This window comes from Mixophyes fleayi, chromosome 10 (assembly GCF_038048845.1).
Source record: "Mixophyes fleayi isolate aMixFle1 chromosome 10, aMixFle1.hap1, whole genome shotgun sequence".
Classification (NCBI taxonomy): Eukaryota; Metazoa; Chordata; class Amphibia; order Anura; family Limnodynastidae; genus Mixophyes; species Mixophyes fleayi.
In genome coordinates, this window is record NC_134411.1 from 99,394,447 (window position 1) to 99,419,421 (window position 24,975).

At 43.2% G+C, this 24,975-nt stretch overlaps 1 protein-coding gene across 4 annotated transcripts in view; it reads right to left on the reverse strand.

Annotated features, from left to right (window-relative positions):
• The window catches only part of SLC9A5 (solute carrier family 9 member A5), an 82,156-nt gene that overhangs the window by 39,038 nt on the left and 18,143 nt on the right, over positions 1–24,975 (reverse strand). For all 4 annotated transcript variants that reach the window (XR_012679588.1, XR_012679586.1, XM_075189268.1 and 1 more), the window contains exons 2-6: positions 23,776–24,078; positions 19,448–19,611; positions 4,658–4,736; positions 3,721–3,898; positions 238–458 (exon numbers count right to left, since the gene is read on the reverse strand). Coding sequence is in view for 2 of the 4 variants with exons in the window: in XM_075189268.1 (XP_075045369.1) it covers positions 238–458; positions 3,721–3,898; positions 4,658–4,736; positions 19,448–19,611; positions 23,776–24,078 (945 nt within the window). In the remaining 2 variants the exon portion in view is untranslated. The remainder of the gene's footprint in view (positions 1–237; positions 459–3,720; positions 3,899–4,657; positions 4,737–19,447; positions 19,612–23,775; positions 24,079–24,975) is intronic.

Sequence of the window (24,975 nt, forward strand, 5' to 3'; positions counted from 1 at the left end):
CTCGTCCACAAGGACAATCTATGAAATGTTTGCCAAGGGAACTGCCCAAGATTTGCAACACTGGTGAAGTCTCCTGTCTGTTCACACAGATTTAAGGCGTGAAAGTCACACGGTACATTTCTGAGTTTTTGCCACGTTTAGGTGTAAACGGATGAAAGTGGCTGCTGCATTTCTGGGGTGACCCACAAGCAGTTGGCTACGGATCCAACATGGACCTGACATGAAACACAGACTCACCGATGGCTCTGAAGACGAAGATAAAGATGAGCGTGGACAGGACCAGGGCCGTGTCCCACGTCCACTTGGTTGTGTCCACCGCTGAGATTCCCAGGAAGATGAAGATGATGGTCTCCGAGCTGCTGGCTAAGGTTTTCATTGTGTATTTGACGGTGGTCCTGGATTTGTTGGAGATATTAGCCTCGACATACTTCTTACAGCACAAGCCGCAGAAAGTCACCCTATAGAATAATCAAGAAAGAAAGGTACCAACTATATACTGTATAATAAGCTCACACATCTAAAGTAACTAGTATTTTTAAGAACCACCGCTAGGTGGCGCTACAACACAGTTCTTTCTCGGAGCGCATATTTTTTTTTATTAAAATGCAAACATTTGAATAACCCCAACATGAATAAAAAGGTCTGTTCTCATATCTAACCTGTGCACAGTAACTTATTGTGTGTCTTATCTTACCATCAGTGAAATACATTGGCAGATATTAAACATATTTATATTTTACTTGCATTAAAAAAGCTTTACAGGTCTTTTTTATAAGGGTGTGCACCGGCCACTTTTAGTGTTTTGGGTTTTGGGTTCTGATTAGCTTGAGGTTTTGGGTTCTGATTTGTTTTGCCAAAACATCTGACGAAAGGTTTTGGTGCTAAAAACCAGTTTTGTGGTTTTTTTTTTTCACTCCTACGCTATTATTAACCTCAATAACATTCAATAACAATCATTTCCACTAATTTTCAGTCTATTCTGAACACCTCACAATATTGTTTTTAGGCCAAAAGGTTGCACCGAGGTAGCTTGAGCACATAATGCCAAAAAAAGAGGTACAAGTTGGAATTGTTCTGGGCCCTCCCTCCCACCCCTCGCGAGATTCGACGCGAGACTTGGACGACAGAGCCTCGTTTTCAATTTTTTGCCCGCCGGAAATATCCGAACAGTGCTCGGATCCGCACTGTTCGGGTGGGCTCGGATTAGCGGAATCCGAGCCCGCTCATCTGTACTTTTTTAACGTTGTTTACAGACAATGCTCAGAGATGCAAATCTGCACTAAAACCTGAGCAACCAATCAGCAACGAGATTTTTATCTGTATAGCGCAGGCTAGATAATAAAAGAAAACTTCTGATGGGACTGCGTGTTCAGTGCGCTCCATCTAGTGGTGAGGTTGTGTATTGTACTTTATACAGTCAAATATATATATATATATATACACACACACATATATAATGTAAGTGACTGGAATGTGATAATGTTACAATGAAGGCAGTAGTAGTGGCGGTATGATATACCCCCGTACACCCCCCACTTCCACCGCTGTCTGTCTATATATTTATTTTTTACTGGATACAGTCACTTCTTGCACTATATGTTTGTGTCAGTTTCATAAATCATTAACCTTACTTCCAGTGGATCCTTCTGGGTCCACAGATGGCCCGTGTACCATGATGTTATATGGGCTGACTGGATAGGATAAGAGCGTATAATTAGCTATTTGTGAATAAGTCGCTCAGTGAGTCACTTGAACCTGGAGCAAATCGTGTTTCCTGTGACCTCTATCGTCCTCTATTTGACGCAGTAAACCAGGTCGGACGTATGACTCACGGTGTGTGTGACGGACTCTCGCTCGGTTCCTGTGAGACTCCGTATCACCTTGTCCTTTTCACATCTGTTGTGTGACTCAGCTTTCTACTAACCAGCAATAAGGGCTCCGTCTATATCGATGTGAGCAATGTGTGATATACAAGGCTGTGCGATATATGGGGGCTCTATAATCTCAGAGCAGCCTGACCACTAAACCCCAGTGCTGATAGCAGACACACAGGGGTGTCCTGGGAACATACTATTAATATGTAAAGTGAATTGACCTGTTTAAATTTTTTCTGCAAAATCAGGGGGGAAAATTGTCCAAATTAGTGTAACATTTCTAAAATCCAATGTAGCGTGCTAGACAAATGTTACACAAACACAGAAGAAAAAACACACACAACACTTGTTTAGCAAGCTGCGGGTTTGAAAAAGTGGAGATGTTGCCTATAGCAGCCAATCAGATTCTAGCTGTCATTTTATAGAATGTAATAAATGATAACTAGAATCTGATTGGTTGCTATAGGCAACATCTCCACTTTTTCAAACCCGCAGTTTAGCAAATCTATCCCCTAGACCAGTGTTGGCTAATCTGTGACACTCCAGGTGTTGTGAAACTACAAGTCCCAGCATACCCTTCCAGCAATAAGCTGCTATATATTGGAAAGGCATGCTGGGACTTGTAGTTTCACAACACCTGGAGTGTCACAGGTTAGTCTACACTGCTCTAGACACCTCTTACAAGTGGTAATTTTGTCTGTTTTCTGCTGAAAAATCCCACTGCAAACACCATAGTTACATTATAAATAACGTGATCTTATCAGTTTCTAGAACATTGATGGGCAAAAGGTCGTCCTAGGGTCACTAGCCGCCCTCCGACACATCCCCTGTGGCCCTCAGCTCCTTCCGCTTTATTGTCAGATTTGTTTATTAGCTCGTATGTCAGCTGATGTTATTACAATTAGGGGTCTCTTTCTTAGATTACATGTATTGTTTTAACTTATAACCAAGATTAAGGATAATGTGTGGCCCTATTGAAGGATAGAGGGCCCCCGGAAGTGTATCACTGATCTAGAACATTGGGATCAGTCAACAAGCCGCATAGTCCCTCGTCCTTCATCCCCGATGACAGAGCACTTTACCTAACAGGCCAGTCCTTAGAATCCTGAGCTACAGGAGTAATTCCAGAGGACTGTAAAAGAGCGAATATAGTCCCACTGCCCAAAAGTGGAAGCAAGGAAGAGTTATCTACAGACCAGTGAGTCTTACATCAGTAGTAGGGAAACTGATGGAAACATTCTTAAAAGAAAGAGTTGTAGAATATCTCAAATCCAGTTACTTACAGGATCCCAAACAGCATGAATTTACTGGGGGGAGATCATGTCAAACAAATCTTATTGACTTTTTTGACTGGGCGACTAAAGAAATAGATCAAGGAGGAGCTGTATATATAGCTTATCTAGATTTTAGTAAGGCTTTTGATACTGTCCCACATTGCAGACTGTTAAATAAACTTGAAAGCTTGGGATTGGATTCTACGATGGTGGAATGGATAAGATCTTGGTTGCAGGATAGAACACAGAGAGTTATAGTAAATGGAGAACATTCACAGGAGGGAAAGGTTACCAGTGGATACCCCAAGGATCTGTACCAAGGATCTGTAACTGCTTCAACACTTAGCCTGCGGGTTCCGGACATTGCCGCTTTAAATTACCATTCAAGTAAGTCACGCCCAATCTGGCCAGCCTTGTGTGAAGCTAAACTGGACAATTATGTTGCTCAGCGTGGCTGAAATTTCTGCTGAGCACACGTCACTCAACGCGTTATCATGTCTTTGTCATGTTCTCATTTGCAGTATGTAACACGTGCCGGTCAGTGACTGGGAAAATGTAAAAAATGTACTCACGCTAATATTGAAGAGAGCGAGACCATCTCAGCGGTGAGGTGGGCGAGATAGACGATCAGGAAGATGAAGAGGGGCTCGATCATGCGTACCCGCTTGGTAAACCGGGTGATCAGTGCCAGCAGGAAGGCAAACACCAGGCCCACGGCCGTGCCACCGAGACTAACCACGAAGAAGGAGCCTATGGGTGAGACAACACGAGGTGACGTTAGATGGAGCGTAACCTTGGAGAGAAATAGTTTATACATGAAGCCGTTCAGCGGCGATGGCGGACAGGCAGCGATGCCGTCAGCTGGGCAGTCGCTCTTTCCACGGCGCCAGCACGCTCTCCCACTGGTAAGTGTGAGTATCACACTAGGTGCGCTTGGCTTGTTATAGGATGGATTGGGGAAGCACTTGGGGGGGGGGCAGGTTTAAGCAGAGCCACCTCTTTATTCACAAGTCAATAAGAAAACATTGGGGGCTTATCCAATAATATGCGAAAGGATAAAGAAACCCACAGCAAAAAAATAATAAAGATCTAATATTTCATTTCCTAAACTGGTCTAGAAAAACGACAGCAACAATCTGGTGCTATTACAGCACCTGTGTGTTCATCGCGCCAGGTGATGAAATATGTCCCATAGACATAACGGGGGTGTTACGGATTAATATGGCTGACCAAGGTGTACGTCACTTTATATAGAGCATGTACACGTTATACCCTCCTACACTGTACCCCAAAAACCTACAGGTCTGCAACAAACCCAAGACCCCAACACAAGCCCTTAGTGCATGGAAAAAAAATTGTCAGGTTAATACTTCATATTTCATATTGATACTAAATGAAAAGGAGATTCATTGTATTACATGGCTGCCTCCTAATACTGCCCCTAATTAATGCCACGGATACGGATCAGGGAAACGTCCCGACGATCCCTCGCTACACGTGTTTACTCACCGACTCCTTTCATGTAATCTACAGCCTGGACGTTCCGCGGCCCCATCTCAACAAAAGAATTAAACACTTTGTACAGAACCTGCGGGGTGAGAAAAACAAGACAGAAATAACCACTGTCAGGTCACAATGATCATAGGACCCATCTTACCGGGGACAGAGCTCCAAAAGGAGAGCTTGGTAACAAGTACTGTAATTGTCATTTAGAACATAAGTAAAATGTCAACAAAAAAAGAATTGATTACATTTAATGAATCATCAAAATACAAAGGTCGTGTGAAATACAATATTAACGGATATTGCGCATTGTTCATTAAATTAGTGAAAACGTTTGTTTGTTTTTTGGGAGGAAACCATTGTACACGAGACGCTATTCTAATGTTCTTCTGGTATGCCTTTAGATTTAGGGTAATAGGAAAGAACTGTACCCTCTTGTGTGACCGCTAGACTGGTGCGATTAAATCTTGGAATCACCCGCGATCAATCGCTCCTATCTGCGTATATATTGAACTTTTCCCGCCTCGCTGCCTTGCAGACGCTATGACCGTAAGGGTATGCTTATGTCATGGTGGAAATTATGCTACCCTATGTATTACTATTATATAGTTATTGAAGTTATACCGGGTTCTTAGGTATCGGCAGGGGGATTGATAGTTAAACGTGAGATAGGATAAGAAAGGTCTGCGGTAAACAGCTAGCATACGCACACATAATTATATCATCATACCACCCAACTGTCTCGGTTTCGGCGGGACCGTCCTGAATTTAGGGCTCTGTCCCGCGGTTTTTAATGTTGGGGTAAGGGAGATAGCTAATGGGCAGCCGTTTTGGTTGCCTATTACTGAGCACAGGAGGAAAGACGAACCTACAACAGGTGGATGTTACCTGTTCCACAAACAGAAGGACAGACGGAACCTACAACAGGTGGATGTTACCTGTGTCACAAACAGGAGGACAGACGGAACCTACAACAGGTGGATGTTACCTGTGTCACAAACAGAAGGACAGACGGAACCTACAACAGGTGGATGTTACCTGTGTCACAAACGGAAGGACAGACGGAACCTACAACAGGTGGATGTTACCTGTGTCACAAACAGAAGGACAGACGGAACCTACAAAAGGTGGATGTTACCTGTGTCACAAACAGAAGGACAGACGGAACCTACAACAGGTGGATGTTACCTGTGTCACAAACGGAAGGACAGACGGAATCTACAACAGGAGGACAGACGGAACCTACAACAGGTGGATGTTACCTGTTCCACAAACAGAAGGACAGACGGAACCTACAAAAGGTGGATGTTACCTGTGTCACAAACAGGAGGACAGACGGAACCTACAACAGGTGGATGTTACCTGTGTCACAAACAGGAGTACAGACGGAACCTACAACAGGTGGATGTTACCTGTGTCACAAACGGAAGGACAGACGGAACCTACAACAGGAGGACAGACGGAACCTACAACAGGTGGATGTTACCTGTGTCACAAACACAAGGACAGACGGAACCTACAACAGGTGGAATGTTACCCGTGTCAAAACAGGAGGACAGACGGAACCTACAACAGGTGGGTGTTACCCGTGTCACAAACAGAAGGACAGACGGAACCTACAACAGGTGGATGTTACCTGTTCACAAACAGAAGGACAGACGGAACCTACAACAGGTGGATGTTACCTGTTCCACAAACAGAAGGACAGACGGAACCTACAAAAGGTGGATGTTACCTGTTCCACAAACAGAAGGACAGACGGAACCTACAAAAGGTGGATGTTACCTGTGTCACAAACAGGAGGACAGACGGAACCTACAACAGGTGGATGTTACCTGTGTCACAAACAGGAGTACAGACGGAACCTACAACAGGTGGATGTTACCTGTGTCACAAACGGAAGGACAGACGGAACCTACAACAGGAGGACAGACGGAACCTACAACAGGTGGATGTTACCTGTGTCACAAACACAAGGACAGACGGAACCTACAACAGGTGGAATGTTACCCGTGTCAAAACAGGAGGACAGACGGAACCTACAACAGGTGGGTGTTACCCGTGTCACAAACAGAAGGACAGACGGAACCTACAACAGGTGGATGTTACCTGTGTCACAAACAGAAGGACAGACGGAACCTACAACAGGTGGATGTTACCCGTGTCACAAACAGAAGGACAGACGGAACCTACAACAGGTGGATGTTACCTGTGTCACAAACGGAAGGACAGACGGAACCTACAACAGGAGGACAGACGGAACCTACAACAGGTGGATGTTACCCGTGTCACAAACAGGAGGACAGACGGAACCTACAACAGGTGGATGTTACCTGTGTCACAAACACAAGGACAGACGGAACCTACAACAGGTGGATGTTACCTGTGTCACAAACGGAAGGACAGACGGAACCTACAACAGGAGGACAGACGGAACCTACAACAGGTGGATGTTACCCGTGTCACAAACAGGAGGACAGACGGAACCTACAACAGGTGGATGTTACCTGTGTCACAAACACAAGGACAGACGGAACCTACAACAGGTGGATGTTACCTGTGTCAAAACAGGAGGACAGACGGAACCTACAACAGGTGGATGTTACCTGTGTCACAAACAGGAGGACAGACGGAACCTACAAAATGTGGATGTTACCTGTGTCACAAACAGGACAGACGGAACCTACAACAGGTGGATGTTACCTGTGTCACAAACAGAAGGACAGACGGAACCTACAACAGGTGGATGTTACCTGTGTCACAAACAGGACAGATGGAACCTACAACAGGTGGATGTTACCTGTGTCACAAACAGGAGGACAGACGGAACCTACAACAGGTGGATGTTACCTGTGTCACAAACAGAAGGACAGATGGAACCTACAACAGGTGGATGTTACCTGTGTCACAAACAGAAGGACAGACGGAACCTACAACAGGTGGATGTTACCTGTGTCACAAACAGGACAGACGGAACCTACAACAGGTGGATGTTACCTGTGTCACAAACAGGAGGACAGACGGAACCTACAACAGGTGGATGTTACCTGTGTCACAAACAGGACAGACGGAACCTACAACAGGTGGATGTTACCTGTGTCACAAACAGAAGGACAGACGGAACCTACAACAGGTGGATGTTACCTGTGTCACAAACAGGAGGACAGACGGAACCTACAACAGGTGGATGTTACCTGTGTCACAAACAGGACAGACGGAACCTACAACAGGTGGATGTTACCTGTGTCACAAACAGAAGGACAGATGGAACCTACAACAGGTGGATGTTACCTGTGTCACAAACAGGACAGACGGAACCTACAACAGGTGGATGTTACCTGTGTCACAAACAAGAGGACAGACGGAACCTACAACAGGTGGATGTTACCTGTGTCACAAACAGGAGGACAGACGGAACCTACAACAGGTGGATGTTACCTGTGTCACAAACAGGAGGACAGACGGAACCTACAACAGGTGGATGTTACCCGTGTCACAAACAGGAGGACAGACGGAACCTACAACAGGTGAATGTTACCTGTGTCACAAACAGGAGGACAGACGGAACCTACAACAGGTGGATCATGTTACCTGTGTCACAAAGTTCTACAACGTTCCATTTTCTGTTACAATGAACACTATGAAGTAACTTCCCGCCATCTGCCGCTCAGTGAGACGTTACATAAATATCAGGTCGGTCTTTGTTCCCTGTGAAGTGTTTTGACACTAAGGAAAGTGGGTCTATAAAATGTCATGAAATAAAGCAGCGGTTTGTATTTAGGACACAGGTTACGGCATCGCACCCAGAGATCTGCGCTCTCTCACAACGTGTGATTATCGATCAGCTTTTATCCCATCACTTCACGCTCCAGGATCTGCGCAAGTGTGACAGTGCCAGTTTTATTGTGTCATTATCTTTCCACACAATAAAGTGTACGCACAGCAGCAGGGGCGAATCACGTACAGTGTTGTGTAACGGGTCACATGAAGGTCATACAAGTCTATGAGCTGTGTTATTTATCATAAATATATAAGTGCTCAGAAAGGGGGAATAAGAACTCACATTACTGGCTGTGGTTGTTATCACAGCTCTGCAACCAATAGATGACAATGATTTAAGCTGCTCTTATACAATGCAGCTTATGCAGCCAATTAGATTACTGCAGCCCTAACTCACCGCCAATCACACGGTGTGAGCACAAAACAATCGCTGTTCTGGTCACTGTTTGATTAGGAATATTCATTATGTCACGTCAGCTTTTCCCCAAGACTATGACAACAATGGTTCAATCTCACTCTATAGTGGCAGCGACCACGCGCAACAATTTAGTAATGGAAGCGCCGGGATCATAAGACGCAGCCTGAGAAACAATTACATTTGCTATATATCTAGGTTAGCCATATTAGTTAAATTCATGGTAGATCCTGATAGGACGATGCAAATGTCACATGACTTAATTCTCCCACTTCTTTCAAAACAAATGACAGATTTGTGTAGCTATCTATAAAGTAGTCAATGTGGGATGAGCCTACAATTACAGGACTCTATAGTCCAAGGGCCTGATCCACACAGGCGCGTTTCTGCTGATTTTGAGCGTATTTTATTTTATTGTATTTTATTTTATTGTATTTTATTGTATTTTATTTTAAGTCAGTTTTATTTTAATGTCAACTGTACTCCATATTGTGTTTGCCACTGCCTTTCTGTTTTACTCTGTTCTATAGCCCTCTACAGTCCTACCCACTGTTTTACTCTGTTCTATATCCCTCTACAGTCCTACCCACTGTTTTACTCTGTTCTATATCCCTCTACAGTCCTACTCACTGTTCTACTCTGTTCTATATCCCTCTACAGTCCTACTCACTGTTTTACTCTGTTCTATATCCCTCTACAGTCCTACCCACTGTTTTACTCTGTTCTATAGCCCTCTACAGTCCTACTCACTGTTTTACTCTGTTCTATAGCCCTCTACAGTCATACTCACTGTTCTACTCTGTTCTATAGCCCTCTACAGTCCTACTCACTGTTTTACTCTGTTCTATATCCCTCTACAGTCCTACTCACTGTTTTACTCTGTTCTATAGCCCTCTACAGTCCTACTCACTGTTCTACTCTGTTCTATATCCCTCTACAGTCCTACTCACTGTTTTACTCTGTTCTATATCCCTCTACAGTCCTACTCACTGTTTTACTCTGTTCTATAGCCCTTTACAGTCCTACTCACTGTTCTACTCTGTTCTATAGCCCTCTACAGTCCTACTCACTGTTTTACTCTGTTCTATATCCCTCTACAGTCCTACTCACTGTTTTACTCTGTTCTATATCCCTCTACAGTCCTACTCACTGTTTTACTCTGTTCTATAGCCCTTTACAGTCCTACTCACTGTTCTACTCTGTTCTATATCCCTCTACAGTCCTACTCACTGTTTTACTCTGTTCTATAGCCCTCTACAGTCCTACTCACTGTTCTACTCTGTTCTATATCCCTCTACAGTCCTACTCACTGTTTTACTCTGTTCTATAGCCCTTTACAGTCCTACTCACTGTTCTACTCTGTTCTATATCCCTCTACAGTCCTACTCACTGTTTTACTCTGTTCTATATCCCTCTACAGTCCTACTCACTGTTTTACTCTGTTCTATAACCCTCTACAGTCCTACTCACTGTTTTACTCTGTTCTATAGCCCTTTACAGTCCTACTCACTGTTCTACTCTGTTCTATATCCCTCTACAGTCCTACTCACTGTTTTACTCTGTTCTATATCCCTCTACAGTCCTACTCACTGTTTTACTCTGTTCTATATCCCTCTACAGTCCTACTCACTGTTTTACTCTGTTCTATATCCCTCTACAGTCCTACTCCATGTTTTAATCTGTTCTATATCCCTCTACAGTCCTACTCACTGTTTTACTCTGTTCTATATCCCTTTACAGTCCTACTCACTGTTCTACTCTGTTCTATATCCCTCTACAGTCCTACTCACTGTTTTACTCTGTTCTATATCCCTCTACAGTCCTACTCACTGTTTTACTCTGTTCTATAGCCCTTTACAGTCCTACTCACTGTTTTACTCTGTTCTATATCCCTCTACAGTCCTACTCACTGTTTTACTCTGTTCTATATCCCTCTACAGTCCTACTCACTGTTTTACTCTGTTCTATATCCCTCTACAGTCCTACTCCCTGTTCTACTCTGTTCTATATCCCTCTACAGTCCTACTCACTGTTCTACTCTGTTCTATATCCCTCTACAGTCCTACTCACTGTTTTACTCTGTTCTATATCCCTCTACAGTCCTACCCACTGTTTTACTCTGTTCTATAGCCCTCTACAGTCCTACTCACTGTTTTACTCTGTTCTATAGCCCTCTACAGTCCTACTCACTGTTCTACTCTGTTCTATAGCCCTCTACAGTCCTACTCACTGTTTTACTCTGTTCTATATCCCTCTACAGTCCTACTCACTGTTTTACTCTGTTCTATAGCCCTCTACAGTCCTACTCACTGTTCTACTCTGTTCTATATCCCTCTACAGTCCTACTCACTGTTTTACTCTGTTCTATATCCCTCTACAGTCCTACTCACTGTTTTACTCTGTTCTATAGCCCTTTACAGTCCTACTCACTGTTCTACTCTGTTCTATAGCCCTCTACAGTCCTACTCACTGTTTTACTCTGTTCTATATCCCTCTACAGTCCTACTCACTGTTCTACTCTGTTCTATATCCCTCTACAGTCCTACTCACTGTTTTACTCTGTTCTATATCCCTCTACAGTCCTACTCACTGTTTTACTCTGTTCTATATCCCTCTACAGTCCTACTCACTGTTTTACTCTGTTCTATATCCCTCTACAGTCCTACTCACTGTTTTACTCTGTTCTATATCCCTCTACAGTCCTACTCCCTGTTTTACTCTGTTCTATATCCCTCTACAGTCCTACTCACTGTTCTACTCTGTTCTATATCCCTCTACAGTCCTACTCACTGTTTTACTCTGTTCTATATCCCTCTACAGTCCTACCCACTGTTTTACTCTGTTCTATAGCCCTCTACAGTCCTACTCACTGTTTTACTCTGTTCTATAGCCCTCTACAGTCCTACTCACTGTTCTACTCTGTTCTATAGCCCTCTACAGTCCTACTCACTGTTTTACTCTGTTCTATATCCCTCTACAGTCCTACTCACTGTTTTACTCTGTTCTATAGCCCTCTACAGTCCTACTCACTGTTCTACTCTGTTCTATATCCCTCTACAGTCCTACTCACTGTTTTACTCTGTTCTATATCCCTCTACAGTCCTACTCACTGTTTTACTCTGTTCTATAGCCCTTTACAGTCCTACTCACTGTTCTACTCTGTTCTATATCCCTCTACAGTCCTACTCCCTGTTTTACTCTGTTCTATAGCCCTCTACAGTCCTACTCACTGTTCTACTCTGTTCTATATCCCTCTACAGTCCTACTCACTGTTTTACTCTGTTCTATAGCCCTTTACAGTCCTACTCACTGTTCTACTCTGTTCTATATCCCTCTACAGTCCTACTCACTGTTTTACTCTGTTCTATATCCCTCTACAGTCCTACTCACTGTTTTACTCTGTTCTATAACCCTCTACAGTCCTACTCACTGTTTTACTCTGTTCTATAGCCCTTTACAGTCCTACTCACTGTTCTACTCTGTTCTATATCCCTCTACAGTCCTACTCACTGTTTTACTCTGTTCTATATCCCTCTACAGTCCTACTCACTGTTTTACTCTGTTCTATATCCCTCTACAGTCCTACTCACTGTTTTACTCTGTTCTATATCCCTCTACAGTCCTACTCCATGTTTTAATCTGTTCTATATCCCTCTACAGTCCTACTCACTGTTTTACTCTGTTCTATATCCCTTTACAGTCCTACTCACTGTTCTACTCTGTTCTATATCCCTCTACAGTCCTACTCACTGTTTTACTCTGTTCTATATCCCTCTACAGTCCTACTCACTGTTTTACTCTGTTCTATAGCCCTTTACAGTCCTACTCACTGTTTTACTCTGTTCTATATCCCTCTACAGTCCTACTCACTGTTTTACTCTGTTCTATATCCCTCTACAGTCCTACTCACTGTTTTACTCTGTTCTATATCCCTCTACAGTCCTACTCCCTGTTCTACTCTGTTCTATATCCCTCTACAGTCCTACTCACTGTTCTACTCTGTTCTATATCCCTCTACAGTCCTACTCACTGTTTTACTCTGTTCTATATCCCTCTACAGTCCTACCCACTGTTTTACTCTGTTCTATAGCCCTCTACAGTCCTACTCACTGTTTTACTCTGTTCTATAGCCCTCTACAGTCCTACTCACTGTTCTACTCTGTTCTATAGCCCTCTACAGTCCTACTCACTGTTTTACTCTGTTCTATATCCCTCTACAGTCCTACTCACTGTTTTACTCTGTTCTATAGCCCTCTACAGTCCTACTCACTGTTCTACTCTGTTCTATATCCCTCTACAGTCCTACTCACTGTTTTACTCTGTTCTATATCCCTCTACAGTCCTACTCACTGTTTTACTCTGTTCTATAGCCCTTTACAGTCCTACTCACTGTTCTACTCTGTTCTATAGCCCTCTACAGTCCTACTCACTGTTTTACTCTGTTCTATATCCCTCTACAGTCCTACTCACTGTTCTACTCTGTTCTATATCCCTCTACAGTCCTACTCACTGTTTTACTCTGTTCTATATCCCTCTACAGTCCTACTCACTGTTTTACTCTGTTCTATATCCCTCTACAGTCCTACTCACTGTTTTACTCTGTTCTATATCCCTCTACAGTCCTACTCACTGTTTTACTCTGTTCTATATCCCTCTACAGTCCTACTCCCTGTTCTACTCTGTTCTATATCCCTCTACAGTCCTACTCACTGTTCTACTCTGTTCTATATCCCTCTACAGTCCTACTCACTGTTTTACTCTGTTCTATATCCCTCTACAGTCCTACCCACTGTTTTACTCTGTTCTATAGCCCTCTACAGTCCTACTCACTGTTTTACTCTGTTCTATAGCCCTCTACAGTCCTACTCACTGTTCTACTCTGTTCTATAGCCCTCTACAGTCCTACTCACTGTTTTACTCTGTTCTATATCCCTCTACAGTCCTACTCACTGTTTTACTCTGTTCTATAGCCCTCTACAGTCCTACTCACTGTTCTACTCTGTTCTATATCCCTCTACAGTCCTACTCACTGTTTTACTCTGTTCTATATCCCTCTACAGTCCTACTCACTGTTTTACTCTGTTCTATAGCCCTTTACAGTCCTACTCACTGTTCTACTCTGTTCTATAGCCCTCTACAGTCCTACTCACTGTTTTACTCTGTTCTATATCCCTCTACAGTCCTACTCACTGTTCTACTCTGTTCTATATCCCTCTACAGTCCTACTCACTGTTTTACTCTGTTCTATATCCCTCTACAGTCCTACTCACTGTTTTACTCTGTTCTATAGCCCTTTACAGTCCTACTCACTGTTCTACTCTGTTCTATAGCCCTCTACAGTCCTACTCACTGTTCTACTCTGTTCTATATCCCTCTACAGTCCTACTCACTGTTTTACTCTGTTCTATAGCCCTCTACAGTCCTACTCACTGTTTTACTCTGTTCTATAGCCCTCTACAGTCCTACTCACTGTTTTACTCTGTTCGTCAGTCCTTATGGAACTAAACTTCTAATTTGCTCTGTTCCACTACGGTCTCCCTTTTGCTGCCCTCCCCTCTGTGTTACTCCTCACCCCTCCCCTGCCTCCCCTGGCCGTTCTCTCACCCCCTGTCCCCTGCCTCTCATCATGCCGTTATTTAACTGAGGGCATTAATCTTGGCATCGCGTGTATTGATGAATCGGTCAATCTATCGGTAATCTATCAATACACGCACCTGCTTACATGTAATCTATTAATACACGCACCTGCTTACATGTAATCTAATCATATACGTACCTGCTTACATGTAATCTATTAATACACGCACCTGCTTACATGTTATCTAATCATACACGCACCTGCTTACATGTAATCTATTAATACACGCACCTGCTTACATGTAATCTATTAATACACGCACCTGCTTACATGTAATCTATCAATACACGCACCTGCTTACATGTAATCTATTAATACACGTACCTGCTTACATGTAATCTAATCATACACGTAGCTGCTTACATGTAATCTAATCATACACGTACCTGCTTACATGTAATCTAATCATACACGTACCTGCTTACATGTAATCTAATCATACACATACCTGCTTACATGTAATCTATTTATACACGCACCTGCGGACCATGCCGGCATCGCACACCTGTAGCTGAGCACCATACTTCAGGAATACTCTAGGTCTATAAAGATAATGACTTTAAACAACGAGCAGAGTGATGGCAGATGGATAAATAAGTGATGTGTTTTTATCTAGGACACAGATTATTAAAAGTCTCCAAGGAAACCCTTTTCCTTTCCATAACATGGTGACTATCGATCCTGATTCACAAGTTCTGTGTTATTATCCTAGTTCAGCTGTGACGCATTATACGGGCAACGTGTCTGTAAAAAGTGAAGTTAAGTTATGTAGATAAAAATGAAATAACCCCAATAAAAAAATATTTGGAAATGTTATTAAAAGACTCATTAAGTCTAAGGACTAACTAGGAACGTTCACCAATATATCCAAATATAGTTACACAAGTAAAATAAAAACTATTAGAAATAAGGATGGACCATGGGGGAAGCATTTTTGTCTGTGTGTAGCAAACGTCCTGTCAGTAAAACTATTAGAGATGAACTCGGCCTTTGGACACAAACGTAACATCTCTGGACAATCAACATCTAAGTCCCTCCAACTAGCGGCAGATGACATTTCTTAGGGGTATCTTGGGGCTCAGTTTTCTAAGGGGGTCCAGACTCCCCTCCCCATGAATCAGTGCAGCAGTTATGACCTAGATAACAAACATCCGGCCACTTTGTGTGAGAAGCTTGTTGTATGTTCTTATGAACCTGGGGAGTCGCTATTGCTGTTTATTGCAGAACATTGAAGCATTAAGCTTGCTGAATATATTAAAACATTTGGAGTAATGCGCTGACGGGGCTCTAATGAAAAATCAGAACGTAAAAATGTTCCACAAGGTATATTAACAAATCATGTGATCTTGCATGAGAAAAATATATTAAGCTTCAACACGGCTCCCAAGGCCAATGGTAGTTTTACTGGATAATTGTTTGCCGAATAAATGTGTTTTTGTTTTATTACGGTGACCTGAGAAAAACCTTTTGTAGGAGGTTCTGGTAACAGTTTTACACTGCAGTATAAAGAAGGGCTAGGCCGCAGCCGCCCTCAACGCTACATCAGATTGAGCAATTTACACTGCTGCCGCTTCAGCACAAAATGTTTTTACAGGTGCAAATTTAGCACCCAGCACCTTGATTTGCTCTCCGCTCTAAAACAGCCAAGATATGCCTCTCCTCTGTGACATCATCACCAAGCTGCGTGCAACATGGTCACATCAGCTAGTGCTCGAATACGGAGGGCCAACATCTGCAGAGAAGGTAACACAACATGGTGATTGAAGAGCTAAGACCAGGAGAGAAGGTAACACAACATGGCGATTGAAGAGCGAACACCTAGAGAGAAGGTAACACAACATGGCAACTGAAGAGCTAACACTTGCAGAGAAGGTAACACAACATGGTGATTGAAGAGCTAACACTTGCAGAGAAGGCAACACAATATGGCAAATGAAGAGCTAACACCTGGAGAGAAGGTAACACAACATGGCAACTGAAGAGCTAACACTTGCAGAGAAGGTAACACAACATGGTGATTGAAGAGCTAACATTTGCAGAGAAGGTAACACAACATGGCGATTGAAGAGCTAACACCTGGAGAAAAGGTAACACAACATGGCAACTGAAGAGCTAACACTTGCAGAGAAGGTAACACAACATGGTGATTGAAGAGCTAACACTTGCTGAGAAGGTAACACAACATGGTGATTGAAGAGCAAACACTTGCAGAGAAGGTAACACAACATGGCGATTGAAGAGCTAACACCTGGAGAGAAGGTAACACAACATGGTGATTGAAGAGCTAAGACCAGGAGAGAAGGCAACACAACATGGCAATTTAAGAGATAACACTTGCAGAGAAGGTAACACAACATGGTGATTGAAGAGCTAACACCAGGAGAGAAGGTAACACAACATGGCAACTGAAGAGCTAACACCTGGAGAGAAGGTAACACAACATGGCAACTGAAGAGCTAACACTTGCAGAGAAGGTAACACAACATGGCGATTGAAGAGCTAACACTTGCAGAGAAGGTAACACAACATGGCGATTGAAGAGCTAACACCTGGAGAGAAGGTAACACAACATGGCAACTGAAGAGCTAACACCTGGAGAGAAGGTAACACAACATGGCAATTGAAGAGCTAACACCAGGAGAGAAGGTAACACAACATGGCAACTGAAGAGCTAACACCTGGAGAGAAGGTAACACAACATGGCAACTGAAGAGCTAACACCTGGAGGGAAGGTAACACAACATGGCAACTGAAGAGCTAACACTTGCAGAGAAGGTAACACAACATGATGCAGCGTAAGTACAGATGGCGACAAAGCAGCATAGTTGTATCTTGCTGCCTGTAGCAACCAGGGGGAATCTTCTGACCCTGAATATTTCAGTAGTATATTACACCTGCTGAACCAAGGCAGGGATTGACATCAATAACCTCTGTCCAGCTTTGGGATCTATCCCTGGCCCTGTTGGCAAATGCCGAAATCTCCGAAACAGAAGTTCCCACCTATGCCAACACGGTAGAATGGATTAGTCTCCATGTGCAAGCCAAAATCAATCACGTATAACCCGAGATATCAACTCTTTAGTCGCTTTATCCATTAGTTGTTAAGATAAATACTAAAAGCCAGGCTCCTCCGTATTCTGTCACATCAGTCATCAGATGAATAACATGTATCCTGATATTTATACAGTGGCATATTTCCCAAGCTTTGTCCTACACGCAGACGGCTGCACGATCTGTTACGTCTCCTGTTATTTTTAAATTGCAGGTTCGCTCTGTGCTGGCTCTTTATTGGGAGTATGATTAATTCGATTGTAAGCTCTTTTGCACAGAACTGTGCATACATCGTGACACATTTCTTAGCTGCTACAATTGCATGTGATTTGCATGCCGTTAATTGCTAGGTTTCCGGCTCCGATGCCATCTGATCCTATTAGTGCAGCCAAGAGAGGTCTGCGTGTCAATCACAGCTGCTACATAAGTCATGAGCCCAGCAGGTCACGCTGCCTGTCTTCCACAGACTGTCAATTAATAACGTCGGCGCTTCCAATTGGAAACTATAAAACCGCCAGTGCTCTGAGGGCCCTGGACAGCAGAGCTCAGTGTATTTCTACATAAAAAGGACCACTACACCCCAAATTAACATTTTCAGATCTGATCCATGGAGAAAATAAAATCAAGCTATTATTACCTTCCCTCTCCATTACAGCGAGCTGAAGCTCCTCCCCTATCTTTAGGACAGTGTCCTGATTGGATCATATACAGGTCAAAAAGCTAAAACGGAGTTGCTGTCACATTACTGGCCTCGCGCTATGGATGAGTCAACCAATCCCTAAAGTGCATTTCCACAAATAAAAGTCTGCCTAGAAGCCCCTCCCTCCTAACATGGCTGCTGCAGAGCAGTGATAGGCCGCGGGGAACATAAATAGTTAAGTATAAACCTATATTGCATTGATGATTATATATTTCACTGAATATTTTATAGGCAAATAAATGTGTAACTTAATAAATAAGGTAATATAATCAATTTAATGTATCGACTATTAACTGGACCTTCAAGCCTGCTCGGATTACTCTCCAAACAATAGGAATTTGAGTGTTTATATAAAGATATGGGGCTTCCTGAGATGCAGATGGAAGATTATGATACCATATATAAAAATCATCATATATTTACTGCTACTATTGACTGTTACCATAGAGTTTAATCTCGGTGCGTAGATGAAATGATACAAACCATCACTATATATTAGCACGGCAGGCAGATTGTACAGTGCATTACCTTGCTTTCATCACGCTCTGGTTCCCGAGCACCTGGCTGCCGGCCAGACAATCAGAGACTCTGCAAAGCTCGGCTCTTGTGAGTCCAGCGCACGCTACGTGATCGCTAGACGGTCTACCACCGCCATATCCAGGGGTGGTTTTCGCATCAAGAACCTACTATAGGGTATCATGTTAACCAGTTTGCTTTGAGCCAACCATCCAGCCTGTTACCCGATTTAACAGGTCTGTGTCAAATTTAGCCACCAAGGGCTAACCACAATGAATCACTGGGCTGTTTAGGTGGAACTGCATGTGCTTCTGATCTCCCCAAAGTCAAAAACATTGTTCCAAGGATGCAACGATAAGTTTTTGCAGTACCACCTATGACCAGCAGGTGACACAGCAGAGCCCTTGTATTCAAACTGCAAATTTCCTATATACAGTGGGCCTGATCCATTAAGGAACATAAATGCCAATACTTTCCGTAAAATCACTCTGTGCATAACCAGAACCAGAGTATACATCAGTGAACGCAGCAACGTCCAATTCATCATTGAGCGCAAAGGACCCTTACTACAGCCTAGGTTTTCAGCGGATGGAATGGGGAGGGGACTGGGCGTATAAACGTAGGGCGCGCCAAGCTCGAGCAGGTGGACAGGTTCATATTTAGTGAGGATCGGACTATTCATCCTGCGACACCTACCACAGTCACAGCGTCATTGAGCAGCGATTCTCCGAATACTATGATAAACAGGGTCTCGTTGACGTGAACCTCCTCGAACACGGCCAAGACAGCCACAGGGTCAACGGCCGAAATGAGGCTACCAAAGAGCAGGAAATCCATCAGGCCGGCTTCCACCTGGGGGTCTGAAAGGAAAGAGATTTTGAGAGCCACATTACATAACAAGGTACATTCAAAGTCTTTCTACTTTCGGGTTCTTAATGCAACTTACTGGTAAAATTCCTGATGCCTGAAACAGGACCGCTGCCTGAAATTGCCTGTTGAAAACCTCTCAACACACTTCATAATGATTTTAGTTAGGTAAAGGTAAAGTACCCTTTTAACGTCTGCAGTCGACACACCCCTGCCCTTGTTTCTGGTACATCAATATTTGATCCCAGATCCCGCTACATCTTCTTGCAAAATGGGTAGATCCGCGATGACCCGATTTGTGACATCATGACCCCGCCCCCACTGTGTGATGATGCAAATCTCATTAATGCGCAACCGGGAGGGGGGGCTAGAGGGATGGGTGCTGGAGGCTGTGGTGATGCAAACTGCATACTTCCAAAATATGAAACAAAAGTAAAATTAAACTAGTTATTATTGACTAACGTACGGTACCCATTTATATCTTCTTCCTGATAACGCAGGAAAGAGCTAGGGGCCACAGGTGAAGTCTCGGAGGGCCACCTGTTGCTCGTCACAGATGTAGATGCAGCTGAAATTGATTATAAAACCAATAAGGGTTTGTTTTTGGTTTTTAATGCTACCTAGTCGATTCCTCATTGACAGTTTGGATAAGGGATCAGTCTCCCAGAACGCTACGCCCACGCAGAACGAGAAGACATAGGAAGGGTCTAGACTGTTCCTCTTCATTTTGGAATTGTGTATGAACAGATTAATAATTGACAACCTATTTTCTCCTAAAAGTGACGTTTCTGGGGATTGCACCTGTATCTGAGAACCGATTACATCCTGTATTATGTTATGACATGAGATTCCTGATAATTCCTGATAATGAGGCAACGTCTCAGACGGGAATATTTAAGAGGCAGCAAAACGCATAGAATGAATTTTACAACGCCTTTGGTGCAAAAGTCTAAATGATATCTATTCACCCTTTTGTTGGGCAAATTAGATAATGCTAAGTAAATCCATTTGTCATTTATATTGCACACAGCTCCCAGCTCGTCGTGTTAGTTGCTGCATCCGGCTGCAGAAGGGTTAATCGCACTGCTAGGAACAGGAATACACATTATTGTATTTCCAGCGGTAATAACAAAGGAATATCGTGCTGAAGTAGTATCGTTGTAAAGACAATTTTATAGATCTTTTTATAGCCCGAGGGAGTTCTCTGCGTTACCACCACCTCGGAGAGATACTGTGCTCCATAAATACTCATATAACATGATTAATATGTATATAGATTATATTGATCCCAGCCTTGTACGGTGGTCATCATGCCCGGGCTACACGGGAATGGGGTAAAGGTGTCCAGGCTATAAGAATATTGGCCGGTTTCTGAGTCGGGTATTTGATGACAGAACTATAGATGTGAAATGGTCCCAAATCCGTCACAAGGTTAAGAGGTATCCTGACCAGTTTATGTCATATTATATATAATATTACTGACCAGTTCTCTCCTGCTGTATTGCTGGATGCAATTCTCAGTATCTCGCTGTATTGTGGAAACAAAGAGAACTACACATCACTACTTCTTTTGTGCCGTAATTCTCAGTATCTGTAGTTAATGTGTAGATACGGCCAACTGCACAGTACCACTTCTCTTGTCCTGTATCCTGGACGTAAATCTCAGCATGTCTTTGTATTATGGATATGTAGGGAACTAGTCAATCTTATTTTGCACCTGTAACATAAATTCAGCTATCCGAGTGCTTTGAGTCAACTTGAATTGAATGTTCAAGCAGTAATTGAGCTGCATAATCATTATTTTAGATTGGGTATGGAGGATTAAGGCCCTAAATTTGCCTAGGAGCACTAAGTGTGACTCTACACAAGCAAGTGATATCTATTATTGGTAAATATGCCACCACTAGGGGGAGCAGCTCTTTCTGAACACTTAAGGTGACTATGCCACAAGAGCTTACAGTCTAAATCCTCTAACAGACAAAACATGCAAACTAGGCTCAGTTTTGTCACATGCCAATTAACCTTACAGTATGTTTTTGGAGTGTGGGAGGAAACTGGGGCACCCGGAGGTACCACACGCAAACACGGGGAGATCATACAAACTCCGCACAGATAGGGGGATGGTCGGAAATGAAACCCCAGAGCTGTGAGACAGTACCGCTAATATAAGAGACCTCAGAGATTAGAGACCTGTATAAAAGCACGTGCCCACGTGACTTATCATTTACAGCAGGGGGTACATTATCCCAAATATAATTTCCGACCTCCGTATCAGTCACTGCTGGCATTGAAGCCGATTAAATGTCATTTTCAGCTGTGCATTATTAATGACGGGATGATGTATAAACTCATGGTCTCAACAGCACAGCTAGAAAAGATCAACAAAACCCAATATAAAATATTTAACGCACCTCCGATAGCTACGGAGATCTCATTACAGTTAATCACATGCACGGAGAGGCAGTAAAGGAGTAGTGTCCCCGGGCATAGGTGTGATCGGGGGACACACAACATGCTGACACACTTTAAAGATCTAAAGGAGCCTGGACTGAGTGTGTTATACGGAGGGTTTGTGAATATAAACTAACGTCATGATTTAGACTGACTCCCCCCTCCCAGAAGAATCCTTTATTAATCAATATCAAGGCGTTCATTGGCTTTATAAAGGATGTATCCTGTGCGTGGGTGGCAGACCTAACACTGACAGTGATTGAAGAATAGTATAATAGTACATTCATCTATCACACTTTATAAATAACAGGTTTTATCATTACCTCCTGGATGAACACGGTTATAAACTCTCACGATGTGGAGAAAGATCAACAAATGTAATTTAGCAAATAATAAAGACCGTATGGGATATAGCCAGGAAACCAAGATGGATTAGAGGATAAACTGCAGCACACCAGCCTGATAATACATTACTAAAGCAGCGATCCCACTGGGCCCAATTACTGGAAACACTTTATAGGGACATTTTTACACTGGGCTAAATTTTATTAAAAAACAATATTTTATATTTTATAGGGCTCTTATTGCTGAATAAAATGAAAGAACATCGGAGTCTATGGATAATATTTATACCACTAGGGGCGCTGTTACATCGGAGTCTATGGATAATATTTATACCACTAGGGGCGCTGTTACATCGGGGTCTATGGATAATATTTATACCACTAGGGGCGCTGTTACATCGGGGTCTATGGATAATATTTATACCACTAGGGGCGCTGTTACATCGGGGTCTATGGATAATATTTATACCACTAGGGGCGCTGTTACATCGGGGTCTATGGATAATATTTATACCACTAGGGGCGCTGTTACATCGGGGTCTATGGATAATATTTATACCACTAGGGGCGCTGTTACATCAGGGTCTATGGATAATATTTATACCACTAGGGGCGCTGTTACATCAGGGTCTATGGATAATTTTTATACCACTAGAGGCGCTGTTACATCGGGGTCTATGGATAATATTTATACCACTAGAGGCGCTGTTACATCGGGGTCTATGGATAATATTTATACCACTAGAGGCGCTGTTACATCAGGGTCTATGGATAATATTTATACCACTAGGGGCGCTGTTACATCAGGGTCTATGGATAATTTTTATACCACTAGGGGCGCTGTTACATCGGGGTCTATGGATAATATTTATACCACTAGAGGCGCTGTTACATCGGGGTCTATGGATAATATTTATACCACTAGGGGCGCTGTTACATCGGGGTCTATGGATAATATTTATACCACTAGAGGCGCTGTTACATCGGGGTCTATGGATAATATTTATACCACTAGAGGCGCTGTTACATCAGGGTCTATGGATAATATTTATACCACTAGGGGCGCTGTTACATCAGGGTCTATGGATAATTTTTATACCACTAGGGGCGCTGTTACATCGGGGTCTATGGATAATTTTTATACCAGTAGGGGCACTGTTACATCGGGGTCTATGGATAATATTTATACCACTAGGGGCGCTGTTACAACGGGGTCTATGGATAATATTTATACCACTAGGGGCGCTGTTACATATGGGGGTCTATGGATAATATTTATACCACTAGGGGCGCTGTTACATTAGGGTGTATGGATAATATTTATACCATTGTGCAACACGACTGATTAATCCTCGTACTTACCCATTAACCCCATCTGCTTCACCCCCCATAGGGCAATTCCAGTTGCAAAAGAGTTCCAAACCGTGCCCACCACGGCGTACATAAGAATGGCGCCTATGTTGTCGAAGAAGAGACGGCTGGGCATGAAGTAGCCGGAGTCCAGGACTATAGGGGGCAGCAAGAAGAGGAAGAACATGCTGGGCTCTAGCTGGAACTCGGCCCTCTGAGCTATGGCCAGGACGATCCCACCGAGGGCCAGTCCGAGGATGATCAGCAGGCAGCTCTCGGGGACTACGGAGGTCACCTTCCGAGACAGGTGGAACACTGCAACACAGAGCAATGGAGGAACACTGATGAGGATGCCGTACCCAGGACATGAGCACTCTCTACTGTACATTATATGGGTATTACAAGTCAAGGAGGAAACAGTTGCTCTACAAACACCATGTGTTGGCCGGGAATCAAACCCGGGTCAACTGCTTGGAAGGCAGCTGTGCTCACCTGTTCAACCTATCGTGGATCTCCTGCGATCCTCATCTTATATTTGAAATTCATCCAGATAAAACTGCTAATATAGGCGAATTCATGGTGGCTCAGTGGTTAGCACTTCTGCCTCACAGCAGTGGGGTCATCAGTTTGATTCCCGACCATGGCCTTATCTGTGTGGAGTTTGTATGTTCTCCCCGTGTTTGCGTGGGTTTCCTCCCACAATCAAAAAAAACATACTAATACTATTAGGTTAATTGGCTGCTAACACATTAACCCTAGTCTGTCTGTGTGTGTGTTAGGAAATTTAAACTGTAATCCCCAATGGGACAGGGACTGATGTGAGTTCTCTGTACAACGCTGCAGAATTAGTGGCGCTATATAAATAAATGATGATGATGACTGCTAATATGAAGAATCATTTACAGTAGAGAGTGCATTATTCTTTACTATACACAAGAAGCGATGACATCAGAACAAACCGATTATATAGATATTATTTACAGGAGTTTATACATATATTAGCATCACTAGTACATTATACATTGATAAAGGACATTTATGACTTCTGTTACCCCAGCTTCCCTGAAAAGCCCCACATTTCATTATTTAATATATAATATGGGGTGCAGCATATGGGGCCACCAGTGATGGGCAGATTGGAGACCTTGCAGACTTGACGTGACATAGGGAGGGGGGGGAGGGGAGCAGTGTGACAACGTGGACCAATCAAAT